The 26,066-nt window shown below is 38.0% G+C and overlaps 2 protein-coding genes, 1 long non-coding RNA gene and 1 pseudogene across 5 annotated transcripts in view; 2 read left to right on the top strand and 2 right to left on the bottom strand.

Moving 5' to 3' along the window:
• Positions 1-84: 84 nt before the first annotated feature.
• Positions 85-13,700, bottom strand: LOC136245484 (pre-mRNA-processing-splicing factor 8-like; annotated as a pseudogene).
• Positions 13,544-23,969, top strand: LOC136245480 (FRAS1-related extracellular matrix protein 2-like). Of its 2 annotated transcripts, XM_066037023.1 has the most exons (16): positions 13,544-13,637; positions 14,951-14,993; positions 15,053-15,265; positions 15,318-15,467; positions 15,521-15,715; positions 15,763-15,912; positions 15,960-16,166; positions 16,217-16,351; positions 16,683-16,988; positions 17,161-17,565; positions 19,548-19,667; positions 19,720-19,795; positions 20,493-20,559; positions 20,810-21,017; positions 21,882-22,158; positions 23,908-23,969. In XM_066037023.1, exons 1-14 carry the CDS (start codon positions 13,608-13,610, stop codon positions 20,852-20,854), a joined length of 2,142 nt encoding a protein of 713 aa, XP_065893095.1. In that variant the 5' UTR covers positions 13,544-13,607; the 3' UTR covers positions 20,855-21,017; positions 21,882-22,158; positions 23,908-23,969. The 2 variants fall into 2 exon arrangements, with proteins under 2 accessions (XP_065893095.1, XP_065893096.1); XM_066037024.1 differs by lacking the exons at positions 19,720-19,795; positions 20,493-20,559; positions 20,810-21,017; positions 21,882-22,158; positions 23,908-23,969 and having other exon boundaries at positions 17,161-18,421; positions 19,548-19,656.
• Positions 20,809-26,066, bottom strand: part of LOC136245487 (uncharacterized) — a 6,317-nt gene continuing 1,059 nt past the window's right edge. The window contains exons 2-5 of the long non-coding RNA XR_010695880.1: positions 25,879-25,971; positions 21,971-22,127; positions 21,865-21,913; positions 20,809-21,000 (exon numbers count right to left, since the gene is read on the bottom strand). This is a non-coding gene — a long non-coding RNA (uncharacterized lncRNA). The remainder of the gene's footprint in view (positions 21,001-21,864; positions 21,914-21,970; positions 22,128-25,878; positions 25,972-26,066) is intronic.
• Positions 24,511-26,066, top strand: part of LOC136245485 (DNA (cytosine-5)-methyltransferase PliMCI-like) — a 2,109-nt gene continuing 553 nt past the window's right edge. The window contains exons 1-6 of one of the 2 annotated variants that reach the window (XR_010695877.1): positions 24,511-24,554; positions 24,724-24,780; positions 24,845-24,901; positions 24,965-25,159; positions 25,210-25,262; positions 25,317-25,394. Coding sequence is in view for 1 of the 2 variants with exons in the window: in XM_066037029.1 (XP_065893101.1) it covers positions 24,524-24,554; positions 24,724-24,780; positions 24,845-24,901; positions 24,965-25,159; positions 25,210-25,262; positions 25,317-25,538 (615 nt within the window). In the remaining variant the exon portion in view is untranslated. Of the gene's footprint in view, positions 24,555-24,723; positions 24,781-24,844; positions 24,902-24,964; positions 25,160-25,209; positions 25,263-25,316; position 26,066 lie in introns of those variants that run through there. The other variant, XM_066037029.1, reaches the window with a different exon arrangement.

The raw sequence follows: 26,066 nt of genomic DNA, 5'->3' as shown, positions 1-26,066 counted from the left end.
GTGAAGGTCCATGAAAAATTTCACCCTCAAATAAACCCCTTTACACAATAGTACAATAAACATTAAATATGATAATTGACAAAATAAATTCATTAACAATTATCAATACAAATATTGTGGTGTGCATTGTTTAGAGTAAGTTACTAAGCATAGACATCTTCACGATCAGCAGTGGCCGCCTCATTTTCCTCAGCGTAACTGAAGTTGGTGAAATGAGTTACCCGATGAGCCTCATGATAAAACTCCTTTGGATTAGCTAGTTGTAACTCATAGTTCATTGTAGGAGAGTGTTTGATACCTGTAAAATGTGTTTTATGTGATGACAATAATGATATTATTAAGGTGGTACTAAAGAGTAGGGCTGGTACAAATTTACCTTCGAACATTAGCTAACAAACTGTTCAAACATTCAAAGTTTTGGTGTTAGATATATGAGTTACAGGTTTTCTTGTGTATTTAAGCACATCCTTCTTAAATTTTAACTTTCTAATCCCATTTAATAAGTTTGTAAGCATTTGGAAAGTGTATAGCAGCAGTACTGAATGACACAATCGATACAAATGGGCGTGTCTGTTCTACTGCAATCATGCATAGGTAAACACCGACTACAGGAGCGGATCCAGGAGCTGCCACGGGAGGGGCACAATTTTTAAAACAGGGTGGTTGAGGAGAGCAGATTCTCTTGCTGCTGTATTTTTTTAAAGTAGCAATGATCACTCCTAAGTAGGTTGATTTACAGCTTTTACAGATGGTTGTGGAGTCTTTAAAAGCTGTTTAAAAGGCTATGTATGAAAGTCAACACCATCAACACGATAATTATTTTTAGAGGGGCTTAGTACGTATGAAGGTGCTTGGTAAATTTGACAACTGTTTTAACTTTGGTTTCAGGTGAGTTTGTAATAAATAGAGGTAATAGCTATGCAGTTTGCAGTTTTCATGAATTGATCCTGGTCTGACAAGGTGTCTAGTATGATGCTTTTTCCACAAGGGGAAGAGGGGGGGGTATTTTCCTCAAATGCCCTATCCTGGATCTGCCATTGGACTAATAGTTAAAAGGACATTTCCCATACATTATCTATTACTCTTTATAAGGTGTTTTAAAGCTACAACTACAGTAGCAAGCTAAACTGCAATAGTTTAAAAAGTGGGTGTGGCACACAAAGATTGATCGCGAAGAGACAAACATAGATCACACAAGATAAACAAGCAGCTGAGATAACAATGTTTATTTGTAATTCTTTCGTACGAAGCTTCAAAGAATACTTTTATAAATTGAAGCTTACTTAACCTTCGAACCCACAAAACATTTGAAGCTTCATCCCAACCCTACTAAAGAGTTAATAGGAACATGTATGAATGATCAGGTATTTCAGTGATATACAAAACAGAGCACATTACATTAGTTTGTAAAGGAAATAACTTAACATTACTATAACAAAACACACTACTCCACTTACCCATGAAGTTGTAGTTCCAGGATCCCTGACAGGGGACCATGAAAAACCCGAGGAACCTGTCTGACAGGAGCATCTGGACACGTTCATAGTGTGACGGCAGGTAACCATGGGGATTATTACCGGTGTCCTTGTTATTACGACCCCAGTCAAATCCTGATGGGGTGAGCTTGTATGCAGTAAGTGAGCATGACCCTGGAGTGAAACTATTAGAATACAATGCAGTAAAGTGATAGAATACAACATATCATCAGTGTTGGGCAAGTTACTTTTTAAAAGTAACTAGTTACATATTACTTGCAACTGAACTATTTAGTTACAGTTACATATTACCCATAAAATAAAGTAACTATAATAATATTACATATTATATTACGTTGTGTCCACAGTCTTAAGTTGTCATGTGTGAAACTACCACCTTATCACGTGACATGATTGCGTTGTTGGGCAATGTGCAAATCTTGGTTATAAGCAAGAAGCTGGTGAATAAACTTCATTCAGTAGGCTCCATTACTTTGTTGTGGCTAGGCGTTACTCAGTGGATTACTAACGAGATTAGTAACTCCGTTACTTGTAGTAATAATATTACATAATATTACACTCGTTACAGTAACTATATTACTTTGGTAACGCATTACATTTGTAAATAAAGTAACTTGAGTTATATTGCCTGTTTTTATAGCGTATTTCGTTATATTACTTAGTTACCACAAAAGTAATAATATTACGTAACGCGTTACATAAGTAACGCGTTACTCCCAAGTAGGGATCTCCCCTATAGTATGTACAACTTGAGCTGGATCTTGAAAATAAGCTAAAAATTTTTTTCTCAAGAGAGTTAACATTTCAGCCAACCAGATGGCAGCAGAGTTGTCAACAACAGACACGTACAGTTTAGCCCCATTTCAAGTTTGGGAAAGGGAAGTAATGGAGACTGCACCTTTATGGCTTCCACATAGAAAATGTATGGTGAAATTTTTGATTGGCTGTAAATATTATGTCAGACATTTGAACAAAAGAGAAATATCTTAAGCAGGTCAAGCAGTACTACAAATGAGACAAATTTCAAGATTGTGTGTAATTACATTCATAAGCTATCAAATGTTTTGGAGGATCCAGCTCAACGCTACATACTATAACAACATAGAAATACAAAATGCTGCCATCTTTATGTAGTATTTCTAACGTATTTATTTCAGTTAAGTAGTTTTTGTAAACAGAATTATAAGTTAATTACCAAACAAATTAAGTGCAGCCATACAAAGGTTGAAAGGCTGTACTTGGAGTATGCTGAACAACATGTTTGTGGTCTTGTATGAACAAATGTAGAAACCATATACCACAGCCAAACCTCTCGGTGGAAGCTCTGTCGAGCAGCCAGTAATGCTTCACACTAATTCACTGGTGAACATGCGGTACGGAGATACACCCTGGTTAGCCACACAGTCTCCTTTAACCCTTAAACCCACAGAGAACTTTTCGGAAATGTGTGTTTACACAATATGGGCACTCATGGCGACACTAGGTGAGGTAACTTAATTCTTACGGCCTACAAATACACATAGATTAAAAGTGTGTTCACTGGGCTACTTGGAGAAGGTTAAATGAACACTGTAACTACAGTGGCTTACTTGTTATGAAGCAGTGAACAGTGATGAGTCGTATTTCTGTATTTCAAAATTCTTGCCACGTGTTTAATTTCGATTGTGGGTTTACTCACATGTTATATGGCCTGATAGAAAATGTCACAACGAGTTGAATGGAAGTTGTTGCAAGGTGATAGCTACCATCGAGTTATCGACCATTTTATAAAGGTATGTAAAGGGTTTGTGTGTTTCTTTACTGAAAAGTTATTTTCACAGCTAGGTTTGGTCTCACCATTTAGCATCAGGGTAAAAATCTAGGTATTATTTTAATCCTTGTTACATCACCAGCAGAATGACGTAAATTGCATAGCCATAGGATGGATGCTTCAAAAGTTACAGCGCTTTGTGCAAGGCATGGATATTTATTAAGTTTAAATCCAGTTTTCTGGATTATGCGGGTTTAAGGGTTAACTTAAAAATTATGCACCACAGACTAGAGTTGCAACGATACAGTGTGTAGACGTATCGATATATTGCCTCTGGTGTATCACGATACAGCGATATATTGCACGATACATAGTGAAGTCTAAGCAATGGTCTATGTTGTTTTAATGTTTTTTGTTGTTGTTTTTTTAAGAGAAATAAGTGAGCTAATTTTTCTTTGAGAAGCATTACATACTATTCAGTTTAACCACAATGTACAATAATTTGATTGTCAGCCATGTTAACAAGCCACGATATGTTGATATATCACGATACACAATATATCGATATGGTTTGATTTTGTATCGATACAGCGATATTGTCTTAAAATGATAAGATACGTGATATATCAATATATTGTTACATCTCTACCACAGACCATCAAAACTTGTACAAGTATCAGATAGACATTACTCAACTTTAAAGTGTAAAAATTTGCTTGGACAAAACCACACATAAAATTTCACAACTTATCAGTCTAGTACTATTTATAATAAACATCACTAACTTGTTGACAGTTGAAGTGATTATCTCCGACCATCAGCAGTGATAGCACCCACACATATTTTAATGCATGCCTTGCCTGGAATGGTTTGTAGGCTGTTGTAGTAGAGATTATAATAGTTTAGTCTATTTGATATGGTGTAACATCATTCATTGTTTTCTACCAAGGTGAAGGACCTCTGGTAAGTTCAAGGTGACACTTGACAAGATATACAATGTAATACAACATGTAAACAGCACATTTCCCCTTTAAGGCATCACCGTTACAGGATAAACACTGGGGCTACTAAAACATTCAAATGAAGCCACACAATTGGTAGTGAGTGGGTTAAGAGTAAACACCATGTTAAGCAGGTACACAGTGACCTGGTCACATTAACAGGTATAACAGGTTTAACAGGTCAGTTATTACCTGCAAGTGATGACGATGCATCCCAGGAAGGATTATCAGCCATGATCTTAGCATGCATGGTAATATCTTGTGGAGATAGTTGAGGTAGCTCGTTGGGTTGTGTGTGTATCCATCCTAATGGCTCCATCTCCTTCAGGTAATCATGTGAGGATAGCCTCTGGGGAAGGTGTACCATCTGTAGGATCATGTGATTAGTGATGTAATGTGTGTGTCAGTGTGTGTGTGTGTGTGTGTGTGTGTGTGTGTGTGTGTGTGTGTGTGTGTGTGTGTGTGTGTGTGTCAGTGTGTGTGTGTGTCCACATTACAAGTAGCAATCATACCTGATGAGTAGGTACCATGACAATACGCCTAATCTCCTTCACTTGTGGGTTATCAGAGGGACTGACCCCATACAGGTATCCAGCAATCTGTCACCACCATAGTAACACAACTATCACCATGGTGACATACCTGAGTACGCAGGTCAGATATGATGATAAACTTCTTCAGAATGTTCTTGGGTAAGATGTAGGTGAAGCCAGTCTCTTTGATGTCATCAGATGACACATTAGATGTGGTTGGTACGCAGGTGCAGGTTGGTTGCTGAGATGGCTCGTATACGCCACTCAGTCTTAGATGAGAAGGTTTGAGTCTCATAGTTGCTCACAGTGGATACAATGATCTCATCATCATGGACATTAACTGTACGTGTTGTGGTGGCCCTTAATTAGGATTGTTCTTTAGTCTGTTTTCTCAATCTCAGCTATTTGTTGATGTCGTGACGGGGCTGATATCTCCATTCCCAGAATCACACCCTGATCTCAGAATGAGTGAGTGATGCAACATTGACACTGTACCATAACAAAGATGATGACACACACACCCCTAGTCTTACTACTCACTTATTCTTGCCATAATCAGCTAAGATCAAATCCTTCAGAGACACCTCTACCCTGATCCATTCCTCATCCGTGAGTGTCGGCCATATATGGTGTGGCTCTGCTATCATTGTTTTGTCTGGCTTCAGTATCACCTGAGGGCATTACAGTGATAGGAGGTCATGTGTCAGGTACACAATGGAACCCTTCAACAGAGACCGGTAATTTAGGTGTGAAATATGTAGTCAAGAAACAACAGGAATTCAAAATCCTTTACAGTGAAATCTGTCTGTAATAAACTCTGACCCTAAGAATTTCCCATTTTCCTGCTATTTCTATTACCAAGAGGTTTCCCTATACACTTTGTACAAATTGATCTTTCTGTTGTTGATAGTTTACATGGCTGTAAATCCAAAAGTTCTAGGCATATGAGGCTAAAAGGGTGATGGGTTATCACAGATCCAGTCACATATTAACTACCATACAACATCACACAAACAACACACAGCTAGTCACCTTGGTCCAGTCCATATTAACATGTAGAGCTCTCAATATCAGGATTAGTCTGGAGAAGGTCTGTGTGTATAAGAACATGTTAGTAGCACGGGTGACTATTTGAACAGGTGAACGGGTGATTTCTATTTGAGATAACAAGTAGCTAATCAGGTGAGGGGTCAGGTTGTCAGAGGATATCAACATATTCAAATTTCAGTCCCGAAAGATGGTTGGTTAGATTATCATCATCCCCCTCACCATAACAACCACATGTAATTAGCTAATTAATTGAAATCACCGTATAGTAAAAAACTTTGGCGAATTTGGCGAACAGAATTCACTTTGCCAAAGTTTTTTTCGCCAATTATTTTAGATATCACACGAACACATTGAATAACTAGAACTTGAGATGAAGGTCAGCTTGTATCACCACGCAACAAAGATCAGGCTAACTTTGGAGATCCTCGAAATGTGTCCCACAGTTTAAGCACTCCAGCCACTCCTTGGGATAGCATTTCAAACCGGCTTCCCGTTCGCACGTTAGCTACAGTAGTTCATCGTCTCGTGATGGATTTGGCCAAATACTTTGATTTACGTGATAACCTAGGCTACTGAAAAAGTAAATAGCATACGGTCGCTCTCGACATCGCAGGAGATAGTGAAACACGTCTTTAAGTCTTTCCTAGCACGTCGTTAGATCAGTAGCTACAAAAGTACTGCTACAAAAACAATGCTAGCTACCTATACACTCACTACACTACTTAACTGACGAGTTGACACCTTGTTGTTACCCTTACATACTGTGGAGTAAAAATTTTGGCGGTAAAAACTTCGGCAAATATCATTTCAATCGCCAAAGTTTTTTCTGCAAATTTTTTCAACAAAGGGGTTTCATCACACTTTTTTACTGCCAAAGTTTTTTACTATACGCTAGCTACTTATCTACAATTACAGTTACAGGTTGTTTGCTATTAAATTCATCTTGTTCACAATTGAATTTATCGCTTTTGCAATAAAATTTTCCACCTGGCAATTGACTTTGACAAGCTTGCAGTAGAATTAGTCACTTTTAGTGGAAATTTTCTAATGACCGATTGTTTGATCTACACACTGTAAATTTCTTTCAGCAACTTATTGTTGGCATACATCGTGTCTGTTCTTTACCTCACATACTGTTCTTGTGTTCACTGGTTAGTTGTGATAAATTTCCTACGAGCGTGACAAATTCTAATGCAATATAACTTAATTCTACCACATGTCAAATTCAATTCCCAAGGAAACAAGCTCTACTGCAAAAGTGACAAAAAATTACAAAACTTGTAAACATCACACACAACACTAATAGTAGGACTGGGACTAAACTTCAAATGTTTCATAAGTTCACAAGTTAAGTAAAATTCAAATCATAAAAGATAATACATGAAAAATGCCATATCAATCAGGTCATTCAAAACTGCTGCTATACATTTTCCAAATGCTTACAAATAAGGAAACCTGTAGCTGTAAGGAAACCTGTAGCTGTAAGGAAACCTGTAGCTATAAGGAAACCTGTAGCTGTAAGGAAACCTGTAGCTGTAAGGAAACCTGTAGCTGTAAGGAAACCTGTAGTTGTAATAAGGAAACTCTCAGTTAACACCAGAGCTTCGAATATTCAAACAATTTATTAGCGAACATTTGCAGATAAATTTCTAGCTTCGTCCCAGCCCTCACTAAATGACAACACTAACACACAAATGCTATAAGGACATCTATCCAGTAAACTACTAGTATATTAGCTAGTAATCTACTAGTACATTAGCTAGTACACTACTAGTATATTAGCTAGTATACTACTAGTATATTAGCTAGTATACTACTAGTATATTAGCTAGTATACTACTAGTATATTAGCTAGTAAACTACTAGTATATTAGCTAGTAAACTACTCAGTATACTACTCACAGTATATGATGAGATACTCTCCATAGAGATTAAGCAATACCATCTGTGGCTCTATGGCCTTTAGGATTAGATCACCTAACTTCTCTACCTGTTGTTACCATAACAACATTAACAACAACAACAACAACAAATCTACAAACACACCTTCAGACAAGCCTGGAAGGGTAGTTGTAGTTCACTCCCCTTGATGACAATATTAGGGAAGTCCAACAGATGCACCTCCAGAGGGTCCAATACTCTCTGTGAGTCTATGAACTCACTCTCCCAGGGCTGGACATAACTATATAATAGAGTAGGCTATTAATAGTACACTACAAGATGTGTCTATAGTACATTATCATATCCTCTATAATACAACATTAATATACAACCTAAACCTTAGTTTGTACTATCAGGCAACTACAAAAATAATCCTCAATGCCACATACAATAAGAACACCTCTAACTACAGTCATACACCCTTACCGATAAAGGTTAGGTATGAGCTGATCCTCATCATGACTCATTCCAGACCTGAAGTGAGTAATCCCTCCTGCATCTGTCTGTTTGGACTACGTGTATGTGAGGTACCAGGTGTGACATGTACAGTATATACACAATGGACCATTTGGACTACCTTATATAGACATCAGTATGTGATATATACACACAGACAGTATGACACTCACCTGAGATCAGACTGAGGTATCAACGCATGTCCCATTGATAACATGCCTAGTCCACCCAACTCCTTGAGGTTGTAGAATACTACTGGAGGGAAACGACTTGGCATCTTTGAATTGAGACCGATCTTGATACGTGTTTGTATCTGTAGTGAATGGACCACATGATCGCCACATGAGGATCACACTAACCTTATTCTCACACTTCACCAACAGATCCAACAATTTCCTGGTGTTTACTACAGACTCACTGAAGTAAGTCATTAATCCTATCAGTGCCGTGTTGCACTTGTTAACAATCTAATGTGATGACATCACAATGTAATACAGGGTGTAGTAATTACTACTTAACAGTATATTCCCTAACAGAACAGTAAAACGCACGCACGCACGCACGCACGCACGCACGCACGCACGCACGCACACACACACACACACACACACAAAAGCAAAGCCTTCAACTTGTGTGCTAGCACCTAGCACAGTCATGCTTACCCAGTGAACCAGCACTGAGACACCTTTGCACTCCTCAGCTAGCAGTTCTCAGCACAGCAAGGCCAGGACTATTAACCTACAGGAGGCTGTACTGGTGAAGGTTTGGGCACCCGAAGTCCCACCAGGACCTTGGACAGTTGGCATTTGCTTCAACAGTTAACATGGCTGCTTCCCCAGATCACCATGTCCCCATTATACAGCTAGGCTGACTGAAGCAATTGTTAGTAGTTTCTTGTTTAAGCAAACTACACAACACTAATTACAACACCACCCACACACATGTGCACGCACGCACGCACGCACACAGCTGATCACCTTGGCACCACTTATACACTAGTAATGGTGGTAGTTCAGTGTCAGCAGGTTTGATCCAGGAGGGAACAACCTCCTCTTGTCAGCCTCATACCACAAGTACTGGTCCAGGTAGGCATCAGTGATCTTCTCCAGTGGCTCAACATCATATACTGGTACAAGGTGACTGTATAGGTCCATGAACTCTATTCCAACCTGGAATTGGAATGGAAAACTGCCTTAAACAAATAACAATAAAATTTTTCATTCCAAGCTCAGACAACTAACGATAATGGAGAATGGAATATAGGAACAAAGTTTCTAACCTCTTTGAAAGCTCTTTGTGTCAACAGATGACGTTTAATTCTAGATAATGCCTCATGTGGATTATCATAGGCTTGTTCAATAAGTCCCAATTCTTCACGTTGAGATTGGTTCAGTCTGCTCTTTACACTGTAACAACAAATTAACAAGTACAGTACAACCACCCCCTACATGTTAGCATCATCCTATGCACTAGTCATACTCACAAAGCCCAACCTATATACAGGTCATGCCTCTAAATAAGACAGCCCTACCCATGCACAAGTCACACCCAATAAGCTGTAAGCCTCTCAAGGGCCAGGATCAACAACTTGGTGTCATGTTTATATGAGAGGGGGGGAAATGTAATTGGTGAGAATTGTCTGCTTTCCAGCCAATGAACTGTTGTGTAAATTGCTACATTTCTTCAGCTGAGATGTACAGCCCATCCTAACAACCACTGGTAGCATCACATGAGCTATCCCTTACTTTCAAATAATTTTGTTCTCTCTCTTATTCAGCCTTAAGGTACAACCTGGTCAACCTGCTAAGGTTCTTCTTGCATACTGTCTTGTCAACCTGTAACCATGGTGATGACATCATGATGTCATCACTGACATGATGTAATGGTTACCGTGGTACCACGTCTGATCCTCTCTCTGTTATAAAGAGCAGTATTGGTCCACCAGTCAGCTTTAGACTTGACATAACGAAGGATCATTTTCTCCACTGGTATTGGCAGGCCAGGCACTTTCCATGGTATATTAGCCTTCCAACATCTCCGTGCTTCACTAAGATGTTGTAGGATCACATGAGCTTTGTTCTGTTTGATACCCTCAGGCACCATGTCCAATATGTCATGCATCACCTATAGCAGTAGCCAATCAGATTACAGCATGTATTTTGTGGGTGGGGCTACTTACCGAAGCATGCAGATCTAGATCAAAATGACCCTCAACTCGTTGCTTAGTAACAGTCTTTGCACACTCTTTGAGTGACGTCCTTCAAATTGTCATGATAGCAGGTTGCAGGGGGACCACACATCTCAGGAAAAACATCCACAACCTAGCCCAGATAATTACCCCCGGGTCCTTGCCAACTGGACCCTGAGGGGATGGATGACATAAGATATACCAATGGAACAAACAAACACTATACTACTATGGATTATCATCCTACGTCAATTATCTGAACAGCACAGTAATGACTGTTCTATTAGAGTATTTCACTACAGGTAATGGTGTATGATCTATTAGAGTAGTTGAACACTATACAGGGATTTGTGTGTATTGGCTTATCTGAACACTAGTAACCAAACTATCAGGTGTTCCCATTGTATACAGTAACTATACAAACACTGGACATACACACATACCGACTTACAGTATTAAACCGATAATAGATGACATGTTTGAGATCCTTGCACATTCTAATCTGTCTCATCAACTTGTACTTGTACCAGTACATTCCAGTCAACTGACCAACATGAGCAAATGTGTATTGTAGTCCATCAGCTAGCTATAGCGTGTGTAGTGATCATGTGATCAACATGTGATATGTATGACTAAACCAACAAGTGAACTTTACATTCAAAATACTAGAAGATGGTTTTTACAAACCCAGTCACTCAAAATATCACCTAGGAGCACCAAACAGAGATACTGTATAAGCAGAAACTTCGATGAGCAGGCATTGAGGCACAGTCTGCACTAAATTTTTGATGTACAAAACTTCAGCCGGTGATTAATAAAACAATTCTGCGATTGTCAGTAATATCACAGGTTAAGGTCTTACTCTTTTGCCGGAAGGAAGCATAGACACACACAATAGAAAAGATCTTGTATGGAGAGTGTGCACAATCACTTTGTTTCTTTTTCAGATTGGCTATAGATTGAATAAATTTCTGTCCTCAATTTCAGATGCAAGTCTCTCCAGTATGCAAAGGCAACGAGGTAAACATTGACATCTTTGTAAGTGAGAAGCCACAGTGTTAGCTAAACAATGTGCTACTACTGTGTCTACCGATAAGGTAGTATCCATGAAGTCACACCTGATTTGTCGAAACCTGTTTCAACAACTGCTATCACAAGCTTGGACACAAGGTATGAAAGTAGTATTGACAAAATTTAAATTTGGCAGTTTAGTGATGAATCGTCAATTCGCCAAAATAATTTAGTTCACCACCAAAATTAAACTTAATTGATATACGGTATGTAAGTATCTCCAAGTGTCCATACTAACAGATATAACACAACAACCTCACCATTGTTTCATTAGAGGTACATCAATTGCTCTCCTGGTATGGCCAGAATGTCTAGTAAGTCAAAGGGTGTAGTGCCCAGATAAAGTATTGTCCGTGCACAGAGGTGTCTCCTTCAGAAACGGGTTTATCCCATCATTGAGGACTCCTCATCATCAAATGTTAATCCGACTACAAGTAGAGGTTACCATAGTAACAGAGGATAATGCAGTATATGCTCTTTCAGAACAAGCCCATGTACACTCATAATAATATTGATCAACTACTGGAAGTACTTCATATGAGCCAAAAAGTCTTCGTACAAAAGTAGAAGAGTTGGTGAGATGGTGTGCTTAACATACTTCATTGTAGCTTTACAGTTTTGTACAATTAGAACAAGTTGATGGGCACCCATTTAATATTACCCCTTAAATTCAGCAACTATGTACAAAAATTTAGTGATAACATCAAGGTGTCCTGATCATCAAGGTGTCCTGATCATCAAGGTGTCATGATTATCAAGGTGTCCTGATTATCAAGGTGTCATGATTATCAAGGTGTCCTGATCATCAAGGTGTCATGATTATCAAGGTGTCCACATTTCAGGGCACCAGCAATTATAAAAACACACACACACACACCACCAGCCCTTCTTCATAACACTGAACTATTTTCTCTTTAGCCTCTCTTGGCCAATGGTGATTACCTTGTACAGGCTCTGCCCTCTGAGTAGTTCAGTGTTTGATAAATATTTATACTCCAACAAACTGGTACTGCTCCATCAGCAGTAATCCACTGGATCAATCACTTCAAGTTTGAAGTGTACTAGCTACACAACTGAGTTATTGCTGAGGAAAATGGAGCAGCAGAAGCCATGAGGTGTATAGGTCATTTTGTGTTCATACTGGACCAACAGAGCACCATATTGCCTTATCAAATACCCTGCCGGGTGTAACCCTTCAGTGACAAACTAGTTGATAACAAAAACCCTTTGTAAATTTCTGTATCTGAGACTAGGTCACATGACTATGACCTTAGGCCAGGAAAACTTGATTGTTTCTCATCCCCGCCTGCATCCTTTTTACCCCACCACCTCTAATTTCATTGTTGCTGCTATCAATCACGTGCACACATATTTTGGTGCTAAGAAGGCTGGTTATCATTTTACAGCACAGCAAATGTCACTTTCACCTCAGAAACAATGGTAAAACAAGTACTAGGTCTTAAAAGGCTTTGGCTAACCTTTATAGTAACAGACAGCTTGATTTGGAATTTTCTTTAATAATGAATAATGACCACCCACTCACATGGAAATCTGAATTTTTGTGGATGAGAAACAAGTAATCAAATTTGCCTGGCCTTACATGGGTAAAGCAGCTGCTTTTCTATTTAGGAGTTAGAAACCAGTCAGCAAGATTTCTAGAACCATCCTTTAGTTAGAGTAAACAAAACCATGCACACAATAAACAGGTTACAAATAAATTCACACACTTTTCATCCTGGAGTCATAGCCAACCATCAAACACAGACAGACTTACAGCATTTGAACCAGAGTAGTCCCATTGTTGACAAGCTATCTTCTGAACATCTACATTATTCTTGTTTCACCTGCTGACGATGGACGTGTTGTACTCCAATAAATTCGAGACGTCACCTTATGTTATGCTAACCTGGCACGTGCATGTCGTTAAAATCACAGCTCTGCGCTTTGTAATAATCTTGGACTAATTCCTCGTATAGTTCTCCGCGGCGTTATCCCACCAGACACCTCACAGACAATTGATCACGTGACACGCCCAAATTTTGATTGGGTGTTCAGGACGTAGCCTTAGTAGTGACGTGAATACAATGGTCAGCGAGATGTGATCCTTACAGGACTGCCAGTATGTACCCAGAGCTCCAAGCTGAAAGTGTGGTACGTTTTTTAACTCGGTGGCAGTTTAGGAGGGCTTCCTGGCCAGTAAACTTACCCTTGGACCAGCTGGAATAGTCCGTATTTAATTATTATTGGGGGTAATGTACAGACCTCAATTTTACTGGGTGTTATGTACGGATTCATGTTCAATGTTTACTGTCACATGTGCATATCATGTCAACAACAACAACAAAACTAAACAAAGTAGTAGCTAGCTACATTAAAAATAGGGAGCTAAGTAATTATACTAGTGAGACAAGATTATAATTATGATGGACAAAACTGTGTGGGAAAATCTCTACATTGACAGGGGTGGGCAATAGTGGTGTTTGATATCAGGATTTGCATTTCGATATGATATCGATACAATAATGGGTAGCTAAATCATGATATTGAAATTTCGATTTGATTTTCAATAATTTTTAATTGTGTGGGTGGAGTAACTGCGTGGGAGGCCGAAATTTATAAATATGCTTCAAATACAATTTACACACTAAAACCATTGCATAGAACTAATAAGCCTAGAAAACTGGTAGAGAAGCTTTTAAAGTGGCTAGATAGTACAAAACCAACCTTCATTTCTAGCGTGATTGTGCAATCACACACTAAATGCTATAGATTTATCGAAATATTCTTTGATATTTTGATAATTATCACAAAATATTGCCTTTTCAATAAATATCGAAATTTGCTAAAGCAGTATCGAAAATTGATGCGATAACAATAATGACAATGCAAATTATCACAATATCGATATTTTTTCGAGATATTTAATTGATGTGCAATATATATATTTAAAACTTTTATTATTACTAAGGACCGACATAATGAAAAGATCAGTTTAAAATTATTCAAACAGTATTATAGCAGAACTCAGCTCGTTAGCAAGAATAGAGCAAAGAGCAAAGTGTTGGACTACTGGAAAGGTGCCAATGAGCAGAGGTGTAGCTAGAACCCGGGCCTAGGCATCAGTAATTCGAGATACTCTAATAGAACAGTCAAGATCAAGATAATCTAATAGAACAGTCAAGATCAAGATACTCTAATAGAGCAGTCACAGTATTCAGAGCAGTGTAGCAAGGTAGTTATAAATAAGGAGATATAGCAAATTGGTGGGGGGCAGCTATTGTCAGCAGGTAGTTACCTTTTTTTCTGGGTCTTCAGCTTACAGCTAGGCCCTTGCATCACCAAAAGTCTGGCTACACCCCTGCCAATGAGAAACCAGTTGAATATGGGTGTGCTGTTTGTCACCTCTGTTGGAAAAGTTTCTTGGCTAACACCTCCAGTTTACATTAAATCAACCTGCCTTACAGCAGTACACTGTGACTGTCACTAGTAGGGATCGTAGTGCTTTTGGTATGTACACTGAAAGTTATTTGCATGCAAAGTTATTATATTCCATGCCATGTATATAGCTGGAACTGATTATGGAGTCAGCAGTGGAGTACAGACCTACACTGTGACATTCCCTACTGGATCAACTGATCAGAGCTTCACTGTTAACACATTGTCTGACTCTGTGTGGGAGTTTAATGAAGTGTTTGACTTGAATATTCAACGATCAATTACTGCTGGTCTGACGGTTGGCAGTGTTAACAGAGCAGAAGTAACCATCACAGACACTACAGGTAATGCTAAGTAGTGTTTGAACAATCAGTTCTTACATTAATACAACAACAGTCCTGCAAGTTCAGTATAGCACAGATATGTACAGTGGCAGTGAAGAAGCAAGATTCATACCAGTTACTGTGTCTTTGGTATCTGGTAGTCTTGACTGGCCAATCAGGGTAGAAGTGGTACCATCTCTCCTTACACCACCTTCAGCCAGTAGTACGTTACCATGTGTCAACATGTAATAATGGTGATGGGAGTTGTTCTTGTAGATAATGACTTTACCTCATCATCAGTCACTGCTGTGTTCTCCACTGGCTCCATTAGTAGTACAATATCAATACCAGTATCACGTGATAACATCGTGGAGGGTCCAGAAACATTTAATCTTGGATTAAGGTTCTCAGATACAACAATTACAGCAGGTGCACGTTCTACTGCTACAGGACAAATTGATGATTCAACAAGTAAAGTGTTACGTTTGTAATATTTGTATCATCTTATCTCGTAATAGTGGTAACTGTCAGGTTCACCGAGACATCATATAGTGGCAGTGAGTTGTCTGGTGTTGTTGATGTTGATATTGAGTTGGTTGGGGGAACATCTACTATTCCATTTGATGTCACTGTTACTCCATCACAACAGTCTCCACCATCTGCTACAGGTGATGATGTAGAGTATGACAATGTGTTGATCATGTTCAACTAACAGGTGGTAATGACTTCAGTACTGCTGTACTAACCGCTTCATTTGCTAGTGGAGCAACTTCAGCTACTGTCAGTGTACCTGTATTTCCAGATGGGATTGTGGAGGAAGATGAACAATTTGATTTAACACTAAGTTTACCACCATCAACTCCCACTGGAATTAATTTAGGTAGAAGACGAAGGGCTACTGGGATTATTATAGATTCAACAAGTAAAATATTAGTAGATGTAACAGCTTGACAGTAAGTACCATTTCCATAGTCACTGTAAACTTTCAGCAAGTTACATATAGAGTTTCAGAGAACAGGGGACCACTGATGGTGGGATTAGTACTTGATTCACCACTTACAAGCTCAACTACAGTAACTCTGACAAGACAAGATGGAACAGCTACTGGTGAGATGTGTGTAAGAGCATGTTTCACTCAAGTCTACCAATAGTCATCATAGCATTATATATCACATCCCACACAACAAGTTTCAAATTTAGGAGTTGGGATAAAAGTAGAAATCATGCAACTGGTTATACAATTGATATACAATAATGAATCAACAGTGTACATCATCCTGCATCTGGAGGTATTATGTATTCAACTATTAGACAAGTACTTGATAATGACCTATAATACAGCATTAGTTCTATGTTGTGTTATGTCTGCTATATGATTACTTCTTTAATGTGTTGGATAATACAGTGCACATTATGAGTGTCTGTTCTATTCTTGCAGACATTAAAGAACGGCTATTTTATATATGTTGTCGTAGTGGACACTATCAGGAGAACACCAGGACAAGAATTACAAGTAAGAGGAGGCATAACCAGAAGGACGGTAGGAAGATTAATGATACATGCCTGTCACGAATATATGTGAACCACTTCAATGATGGCCATGTCGAAATAGAGTACATACCTGCTCACACTGGTCATGAACTAAATCGTGATGAGATCAACTACATTCCACTGCCAGAAAATGCTAAAGAGGAAATTGCTACCAAGCTAAGCCTTGGTGTAAACCCTTCTCGGATCTTAAGTGGTAAAGCAATTTGTCTATCATTGTACACTGTATAGTAGTTGCAATTATTCAGTACAATATATATATATACTATCACTGCATACATATGTATATGTGTGCATGCATGTGTACATGCGTGTGTGTGTCACTACATGGTAAAAGTTTACATACTTACACAATACTATAACTCTAGATGCCCGTGGAACAGTGGGAGACCGGAGAAACCGTGATCTCTTTGATGAAAATTTAGCACGACAACATGTAATGACAAAAACAGACATAAAGAATATTGAAACAAAGGTGAAGGATTTCAGCATTAAACGACATCAGAATGATGCCACTTCAGTCAATTTAATTGTAGAAGAACTCAGGAATGAGCCATACAATCCTGTACTGATATACAAGCCACAGGGTAGAGCAGAGCCTCAATTCCCCACACTTCAAGATGAAACATTTGTGTTGGCCATACAAACTAAGTTTCAAAAGGATTTGTATGAGGCACATGCATCCACAATTTTGTGCATTGATTCAACCCATGGGATGAATCAATACCGATTCAAATTAATCACTTGTGTTGTACCTGATGACCACGGTAAAGGTATGTAATATTGTGTGCACATGTCCCAGTGTTTACTCCGGATTGTTTTGTTGTTCAATGGGCAAAAACACTTGCGTAACTACATTTTTACACTCTACCAAGTGGGGTCCAATATCTACAGACACAGACATACTATCCTTATCCAATTTACCATTTCAGGTACCACCATAATCAACAGTATGGCCCATCATTGCTGTAACATAGGGTAATCCTCTTTCAGAGGTAAATTGTATTGAGTTATAACCTGTCGGGACCAAAATCTTTGTTATTGTGGAGGTTTCTTTTGTGTCTACAGTTCAGAAGTTGTTAAGAGAGACTCCCTCATCCACATAATACCACTGCATACAGTGTAGTTCATGCCTAAGTTTAAATGAAAACATGGTAATGTTGTTGAATCTACAGACATGCATATACCGTACAAATATGCATGTGAGGTGTGTCTGGTGGTAAATTCATTATTATTATTATTATTATTATTGTTTTTCAGTACACACACACAAAAAAGGTACTGAAAGCCACTGACAAGTGCTGCCAGTGACTCTACTACAATTAATTACAGTAAATAATTACTTATAACAGTACTGCATATATTGGTGATGGTGACAATGTTGAACAGTGACAGCAGGGACAGAGGTAATGGAAGGTATGAATGTTTGTATCATTGAATTGCCGCATGAAATGATCCCACATGTAGTTGTACAGTTTGTGTTTAATAATGTTTGTGGACAGAGATAGGTCTATTTTTGGTAATGAGTTCCAGAGACGTGGTAAACAATAAAAGTAAAAGTTTTGAGCAGTGTTGGAGGAACATCTATGATGAACCATTTTTTCAGATGCACCAAATCGTGTATTAGAGGTACTAAACTGGACATATTCAGTAATGTTGAAATGTGATGACTGTTACTTGTAGGACTTGATGAAGAACATAATATCATTCATTTCATATACATACATTAGTGGTAATAGATGTAGAGTGACCACGCGTGATCTATATGATGATTGGTAGTCATTCAAAATCCACTTTGTAGCTCGCCTCTGTATTCTTTCTAACGTATTGATATTTTTAATTAGATAAGGTCTCCACACTTGTGAACAATATAAGATTTGTGAACGAACAAGTGAGATATACAACCTTTTTCTAGTCTCAACTGGTCCATTACCTGAAAAACTTCTACAAATTAATCCAAGAATTTTGTAGGCCTTGCCTGATATAATTTGTAGTGATTCTCCCATGTTAAGTTCTGTGTTATTATTATCCCTAGATCTTTAGTGCTATCAACAGTAGCAATCGGCTTGTTGTCAATAAAATAGGAGGTAGCAGTCATGTAGCTCTTTAGCCAGAATTGTAAGTGTGCAAATTTGCTGAAATGGTAATATAAATCAGATGTTATGCCCCATTGGAAGAGGTTATCCAGATCTTTTTGAAGGAGGTTCATTTCAGTTGTATTCAGACCACTTCGATGTTTCAGGCATTTGGTATCATCAGCTTAGATAAATGCACTAGAAAACTTTAGGCACTTAGGTAGATCATTTATAAATAGAACAAAAAATAATGGGCCTAGGATACTAATAATGGGCCTAGGATACTAATAATGGGCCTAGGATACTTCCTTGGGGAACCCCAGATAACACCGGTAGAAACTCTGAGAGACTGTTGTTGACTCGGACAGATTGTACACGATTAGAAAGATATGCTACAAACCAGTTAAGTAATGTTCCAGTAATGCCTTATTTTGTGTAGTAACTTGGTATGAGTAACCAGAGATAATAGTCGAAGGCTTTCTTAAAGTCTAGATAAATGACATCTGATACCTTGTTTGTTCTTTTCGCTTCCAATAGTTCCAATTATTAAGTCTAACACTGGTTATGGATGATAATGGGGCATCACAAACATAACAATTCACCTTTGAACCTTGCAAATTATATCATGGGTACAGCACATTGATCATTAGGCTGTGCATACATGTACATGTGTTGCATAGGTCAACCAGTGGCATGGTGCTTATCTGACCATGAATCCAGTGATGTCATTGAGGCATTTCTGAGAAGTGTTCAAGCCAGGTCACCATTAACAAGTGTTAATGTCATGATGACAGATGATGGTATGGCTACTTGTTATATGAAATACTTTAAACCATAGTGTAATGCTTGTAGACAACACTGGATGGTCAGCTGCACGAAATGTTTTTGGTGAGATTAGACATTTACTGTGTAGATGGCATGTGGATAGGTAAGATCTCGTACTGTATGTATATTGATGGTAAGCAATATGTTATTTTGATATTTTAAGGTGAATTAGGTGTGACTACACGTACATTAATGTAATCGTGCATATTGAATAGTTTTGTGTAATATACCATATTACATGTATGTGGTTAAATACCATGGCTACTTTTTATCACACTCTCAAAATGAGTGCACTAATAAATAGGAGTAACTACTGTTAAAGGGTACCTACTATTTGAAGGTGGCATAACAGTTTAAGTGTGGTGACTATTTACATACTACAAGTATTCATTTCACTGAATTCTACATTTCTAGTGGTAGTCCGCACATTCACTGTTTTCAATGTTAAATTTGTTGTACACAAACCATTTATGTACGTACGCACTTTGATACAGAGCCTGGAAGAATAAAATAAGATCAGTGGCATCACAGCATCAGAAGGAGCTCTATCAAACCTTGTGTATTCTGTCCTCTGAGCTGGATTTACCAACATTTGAGACCAGAATGGCTCAGTTCATCAAAGTATGGACTCCCCTTGAGCCAGACTTTGTTAAATATTTCAGCGATCATTATCAAAGTCGAGTAGGTACATGTAATGTATCACAACTAAATCAGCACATGATGTCATAGATACATGTGTGCGTGCATAGATAATACAGTTTTGTATGTATTTTACCCATGTTTCACATACGTATCAACAGAGAAGTGGGCAACAAGTCATCGGCACTTCAAGCATGGAGATACAGACACAAACATGTATCTAGAAAGGTAAAATTTTTATATAATACATCTCACAACAGTCATAAATATACTTACTTGACTTTTGTGAGATGTATTATATAAAAACTTTACCTTTCTAGATACATGTTTGTGTCTGTATCTCCATGCTTGAAGTGCCGATGACATGTTGCCCACTTCTCTGTTGATACGTATGTGAAACATGGGTAAAATACATACAAAACTGTATTATCTATGCACGCACATGTATCTATGACATCATGTGCTGATTTATTTACAGTTTTCACAATCAGCTGAAAACCAATTATCTCAACGGCAAGGTTAATCGCAGGGTTGATTTGCTAATCCATCATTTGCTTGAGTATGAAAAAGATCAATTCTTCCGCTATAAAAGAGATCACCTGTTGCCACCACCTATGCACAAGAGAATCCAACAGGAGATAAGTCACCATCAAAGAGGTATGAAGATCCCTGCAACCAAAGTTAAGGTATGTAAGTTACTTAAGCCATTTCTAGAATACTGTAGCTAGCTAGTGTACAATTGAATCTATTTATATTTATCTATATAGACACCTGGGGATTTAATCCACTATAAGCCATACAGTAAAAAATCTTGTTGTGCCTTGTAGCAGTTGCTGTTAACGTCCTACGGACTACAAATTAAGCTCCTATAATGTTGTACAAAACCTTTCATTAAGGTAGCACCCCCGGCCTTAATTTAGGATCTGATGTTTATTTGAGCCCAGCTTTAGTACATGTGGCACGTTGATAGTGTGTCAGGAAATACTCCTCAAGGGTACATGGTAGTCAGATCCCAAGCTGCTTCCTGTACTGAGTGTAAATACTGCCACTGAATGCGATTGCCTTTGCATCCACATGTACAAATGTGACAGTAAATGCTATGCTTTTAATAATGGTCACATATGCAAACATATCCACCGGATCCATTCCCTTTCACACATACAACCACAAGACACCACAGTGGAACCCACAGAAGAAGAGCCAGTTGGCACAGGACAACAGTGTGTGGATGCAGATTATGTTGAACCCAGTATAGTTTACTCCGAATCAACACATAATCTCCAAAAAGGTACATATGTACATTTCTATAGAAATACTATAACAGAGTTTTCACCAGAAATATAAAATAGAGTGGTTAAACTACTCTACATGTATAAATTTGCTACTCAAATGAAATCCATTTGTAATATTTGTATTTCTTTATCTGCACAGATTTTAAGCAGAATAGTACATATAGCACAGTGTTGCACACTGCTCTATGACCCTTTAGGGGAAACCTGTGCATTTAGGAGGTACATATGTACATGCACTTACTAGATGTGCTTTCACAGATCATTCAGTCAAGCTCCAAACTTTCAACATGCTACAGAAAGAGTTACAATCTTTCATCAACACCAATAAGAACCAGACAATGCCATACCTTAGCCACATCAATGCTCTAATGCATCAAGCCATCTCAACTTGTAAGGCTGCTGTGCAGATTTCTGAGCCACTTCAGGAGCTGGGTGAAAAGGAGAACATACCACCGAGGAAGTCATTGGAACATCAGTGGAGATTTATGAAGACCTGCAAATCACCTGGCAGAAAGAGGAATGGAAATGTGTTAAGGTGTACTGTTGCAAAAGTAATGGACCTAATCTATACTGTACACTGGACTCATTAGTGAAACAGTCTTGAGGACCCCTGGGCTTGAGAAACAAACTTACAAATACATAATTGCTCTTGTGCTATTACCTTACACTTTTAGCTAAAACCAGCACATGTACAGGTTTAGTAGAATCTATGTATGCATTAACAAAATAGCTGAGCTGTATACATTGTAGGTTGGTACATGACAATCGTAGTGATAAATAATCCCTGCAGCTAGACTAGTTATGCACTTAGTATTCACAACATTTACTGATCCATTATTGACACATAGGGATCAAGTGGCAAGTGTATTAGCAACAAAACAAGTTAGTGTTGTACAACTTTTAACAACCAGTCACTTGCTAAGCTGATAATATACCTTACTAAGCTGATAATATACCTTACTAAGCTGATAATATACCTTACTAAGCTGATAATATACCTTACTAAGCTGATAATATACCTTACTAAGCTGATAATATACCTTACTAAGCTGATAATATACCTTACTAAGCTGATAATATACCTTACTAAGCTGATAATATACCTTACTAAGCATTCATTCTATTTACTATTTTGTAACAATGCACACATCAATGTAAAGTTTATGTATTACACAATTCATTAATTATTTTGTAATTCATTAATTTATTCCGTTGCTAAGAAAGCGCAACTCAAACAAACCAGCTTAAACTGTATAAAACACATTGAAGTATCAAGTAGTCTTGTCTTGCCCAGACCACTATCTCGTTTCCTCTTTTTCTTTGTGGCATCATTGGTTGGCAAGATAGTGTCTGGTGAATTACCGTTGACAAAGTTGTGTTTGCGAGTGAATGGCTACCACAGTTCATGCTGAGAAAGTGCTACATGTACGTAGCAACAGTATAACCCCTGTTCAAAGTTTTGTGATAAAGTTTATGTTCTATCATGCCAATGTACAGCTAGCCAATGAAATCAAATCCACCGAAATTTAGTGAAAATTCACAACCTCATCAACAGCAATTCACCAGACTCTATCTTGCCGACCAATGATGTCACAAACAAAAAGAGGAGGTGAGATAGCAGTCTGGCCAAATAAACTAGTTTTACATGTATTATAGTTTGTGTATTGTGTTTTCAAACTTAAATTCATTAAACAAAGCCACTAGTTAGCGCTTAATTTTTATACACATACGGGAGGGACACAGTCTCTTTAATACGAAAGGATACACCGTTTCTGGTAACCTACAAGGCACATTACATTGTTTTTAGTTGTTACAGCAGAGCCCATTAGGAAAGGTGTTTACAACATGTTCTGAAACCTGCTTCACTCACATATTGCGCTGGCATGAAGTAATCACCTCAGCATAAAGCTTACCTGCCTGATGTCTATACAGTCTTTCCGCTTTTAAGATAAGAAGGCCAGCCGTGAGCCACACGCCACATTTCAGCCAAAGGCCTGCTGTGAGCCACATGCCTGGCTTTTAATTCACAGTAAACACTATAAAAGCCACTAGTATACATGTTCACCAATATTCAGTACAAGTAATTTATACGCAAGAGCAGTATCAACCATAACTAGGGTATAATAATGTCTCCAGTGCTACAAGTGCTGTGTAATGCTTGCTTTATTTTTACGAGTCTGTTTCAAGCCATTCTGAGTTTACTCTGCAAACCTTGTCCATAAGTCCAGTCTGCAGAATAAATTAGGTCATAGTAATGGATGTAACTAGTACAAATAACATACAGACATGCTGATAATGAAGAAAAGGCTAAAATCATTCACAAGCTTGAAAGCGACCAGATTGAGGTACTGACTTACTGCTGTAGTGGGGCAAAATTGTATGCACATGCTTACAAACATAACATAGGCTATCAAATGTAATTATTTATTTATATACTTTGTGCGGGAAGATAAATGACCTGAAGAGTGCTTTATTACTCCTAAAGTATCATTTATGGAAATGAAGAATAGATATGTGTCAGATACAGTACAGTTATGAAAAGTGCAGGCAGATTTTAATTTATTTATGGACACATGCACAATTTTAAAACAATCCTACAGTAGCTGTACACCTTTATGTTCCATGACTATAAAAATACACTAAAGGTCCGTGAATGAAAAATTCCATAGCTTGAGATGAACATACTCCAAGGAAGACAACCAAAAGATATCACATTCCTTAAGCACTGCCTACGTATGTTTGTGTACAAGACTAATACACCAGTCAGCTTCACACCGTACTGTATTAGTCTCTTGACACTGCCCTCTCTGTGCTATAAATTTTGCACACATGCACATGTTATTGTAAATAAATGTTGACATATATACAATAACCGTATTTAAGGAAACGAAACAAGAGGAATGGAGACAGAACCATGCAAGTTACAGAAAGGTAAAGGTGTGTACAAATAAGTACACATAATATTGTGGCAAAGACACTCTTGTAAACACTGACACTGTTTGGGTACTGATAACGAAACAACTTTTAGATCACATTCAAGTAGCAGTATATGTACATTTTGTTACGTACAAGTAATAATATTTACACTGTTATGTTACAGATGACCAACAACACATACTGGATACAGATAATGAAACTAAATCAGAATCAAAGTCAGGTATTGCTTTGACTACCAGTAACCTATGTATGTACGTAGATCATATATATGATATACTTAATAGTTGACACAGATAACCAAGAGCATGCAATGCCTGTTGATGACAATAAAGCTGTTGCAGGTAAACAACTTCAGGACTATATTGACTATACTAGATATACACATATACTATATTATACACCAGGTCAGAAGCGAGTGAGATGCGGAGAATGTACAGGCTGCATTTCTTCAAATTGTGAAATTTGCAAGTATTGCCGTGACAGTCCTAAGTATGGTGGGCCAGGGAAACTAAAGAAAGCATGCCTTCAATGGAAATGCATCAAGATGCAAAAGAGAGTTGATACAGAAATGTATATAAACAAACCAACATTGAAATCCAGTATGTATAGCAACAGATATATAATTTCATTCACACTGCACTATTCTTAGGTAATCATCAACAGACAACAACAGACAGATACTCTAGTGAAGATGCTATGAAGGTACCGTATGTCCAGGTACAAATACATTGGTATCTATCCTGTAATTTTTCACAGAAAATATGCTCTCCTTTTCCATGGTTCCTTAAACCACCTGGCCTAGCTGTACCAGACATGATGGTTCCAGATGACATGGTAAAAATATCAACAATGACTCCTAGTACTGGATACACAGTTTTAAAGCCTTTCTTTTATGTGAACAACAAAGAGAAATTGACAGAGTTTTGGGGGATGGCAACTGCTTGTTTAGAGCATTGTCGAAAGCCATCACTGGGGTAGAGGATTACCACTCTCATTTATGTAAAACAATTGCTGAATTTGAGTCAGATAACTGCACTTTGTTTAAGCCCATCCATGAGGTTATACCATCAACTAACTTTGAAACTCACATTAAAAACATCAAGAAGCTTTACATTTGGGGTACTACCACAGAAATAATTGCAGCTGCTACTCTTTTTCAAGTAGAAGTTTATGTAGCTACTGATAGCTACAGACCAGGAAGTGTTACATGGCTTTTATACATGCCAAAACCAGTCTCACTTTTGAAGAATGCACCAATAACATACATAAATGGACATAAATGTACTCAAGAAAATCAGCTACAGTGGATTGAACTCACCCATGTATCCTCCATTCATTTTGATACCACAAAGCCAGTTAAGGCCTCAAGTTGAATCGTCCCAAACTAGAAGGCTCATCAATTGCATTAAATCTGCTATAGACAACAATTTGTAAATACTAGTTGCTTATGTACAACATTTGACACACCATTACCATACAAGATTATCATTAATTTTTTTCTTTCAG

The sequence above is a fragment of the Dysidea avara genome, chromosome 15 (assembly GCF_963678975.1).
Source record: "Dysidea avara chromosome 15, odDysAvar1.4, whole genome shotgun sequence".
NCBI classification, from domain to species: domain Eukaryota; kingdom Metazoa; phylum Porifera; class Demospongiae; order Dictyoceratida; family Dysideidae; genus Dysidea; species Dysidea avara.
The sequence above is the reverse complement of the archived record's forward strand: the minus strand, read 5'-3'. Positions and strand labels throughout refer to the sequence as shown.

What these genes read in the sequence shown, in the direction of transcription:
- LOC136245480 (XM_066037023.1), top strand. Translation starts at nt 13,608, where the DNA reads ATGTACCCAGAGCTCCAAGCTGAAAGTGTG. An exon ending in TACACCACCTTCAGCCAGTA is followed by an intron (nt 15,468 to 15,520) that starts GTACGTTACCAT and finishes TTGTTCTTGTAG; the next exon opens with ATAATGACTTTACCTCATCA. An exon ending in ACAAATTGATGATTCAACAA is followed by an intron (nt 15,716 to 15,762) that starts GTAAAGTGTTAC and finishes ATCTCGTAATAG; the next exon opens with TGGTAACTGTCAGGTTCACC.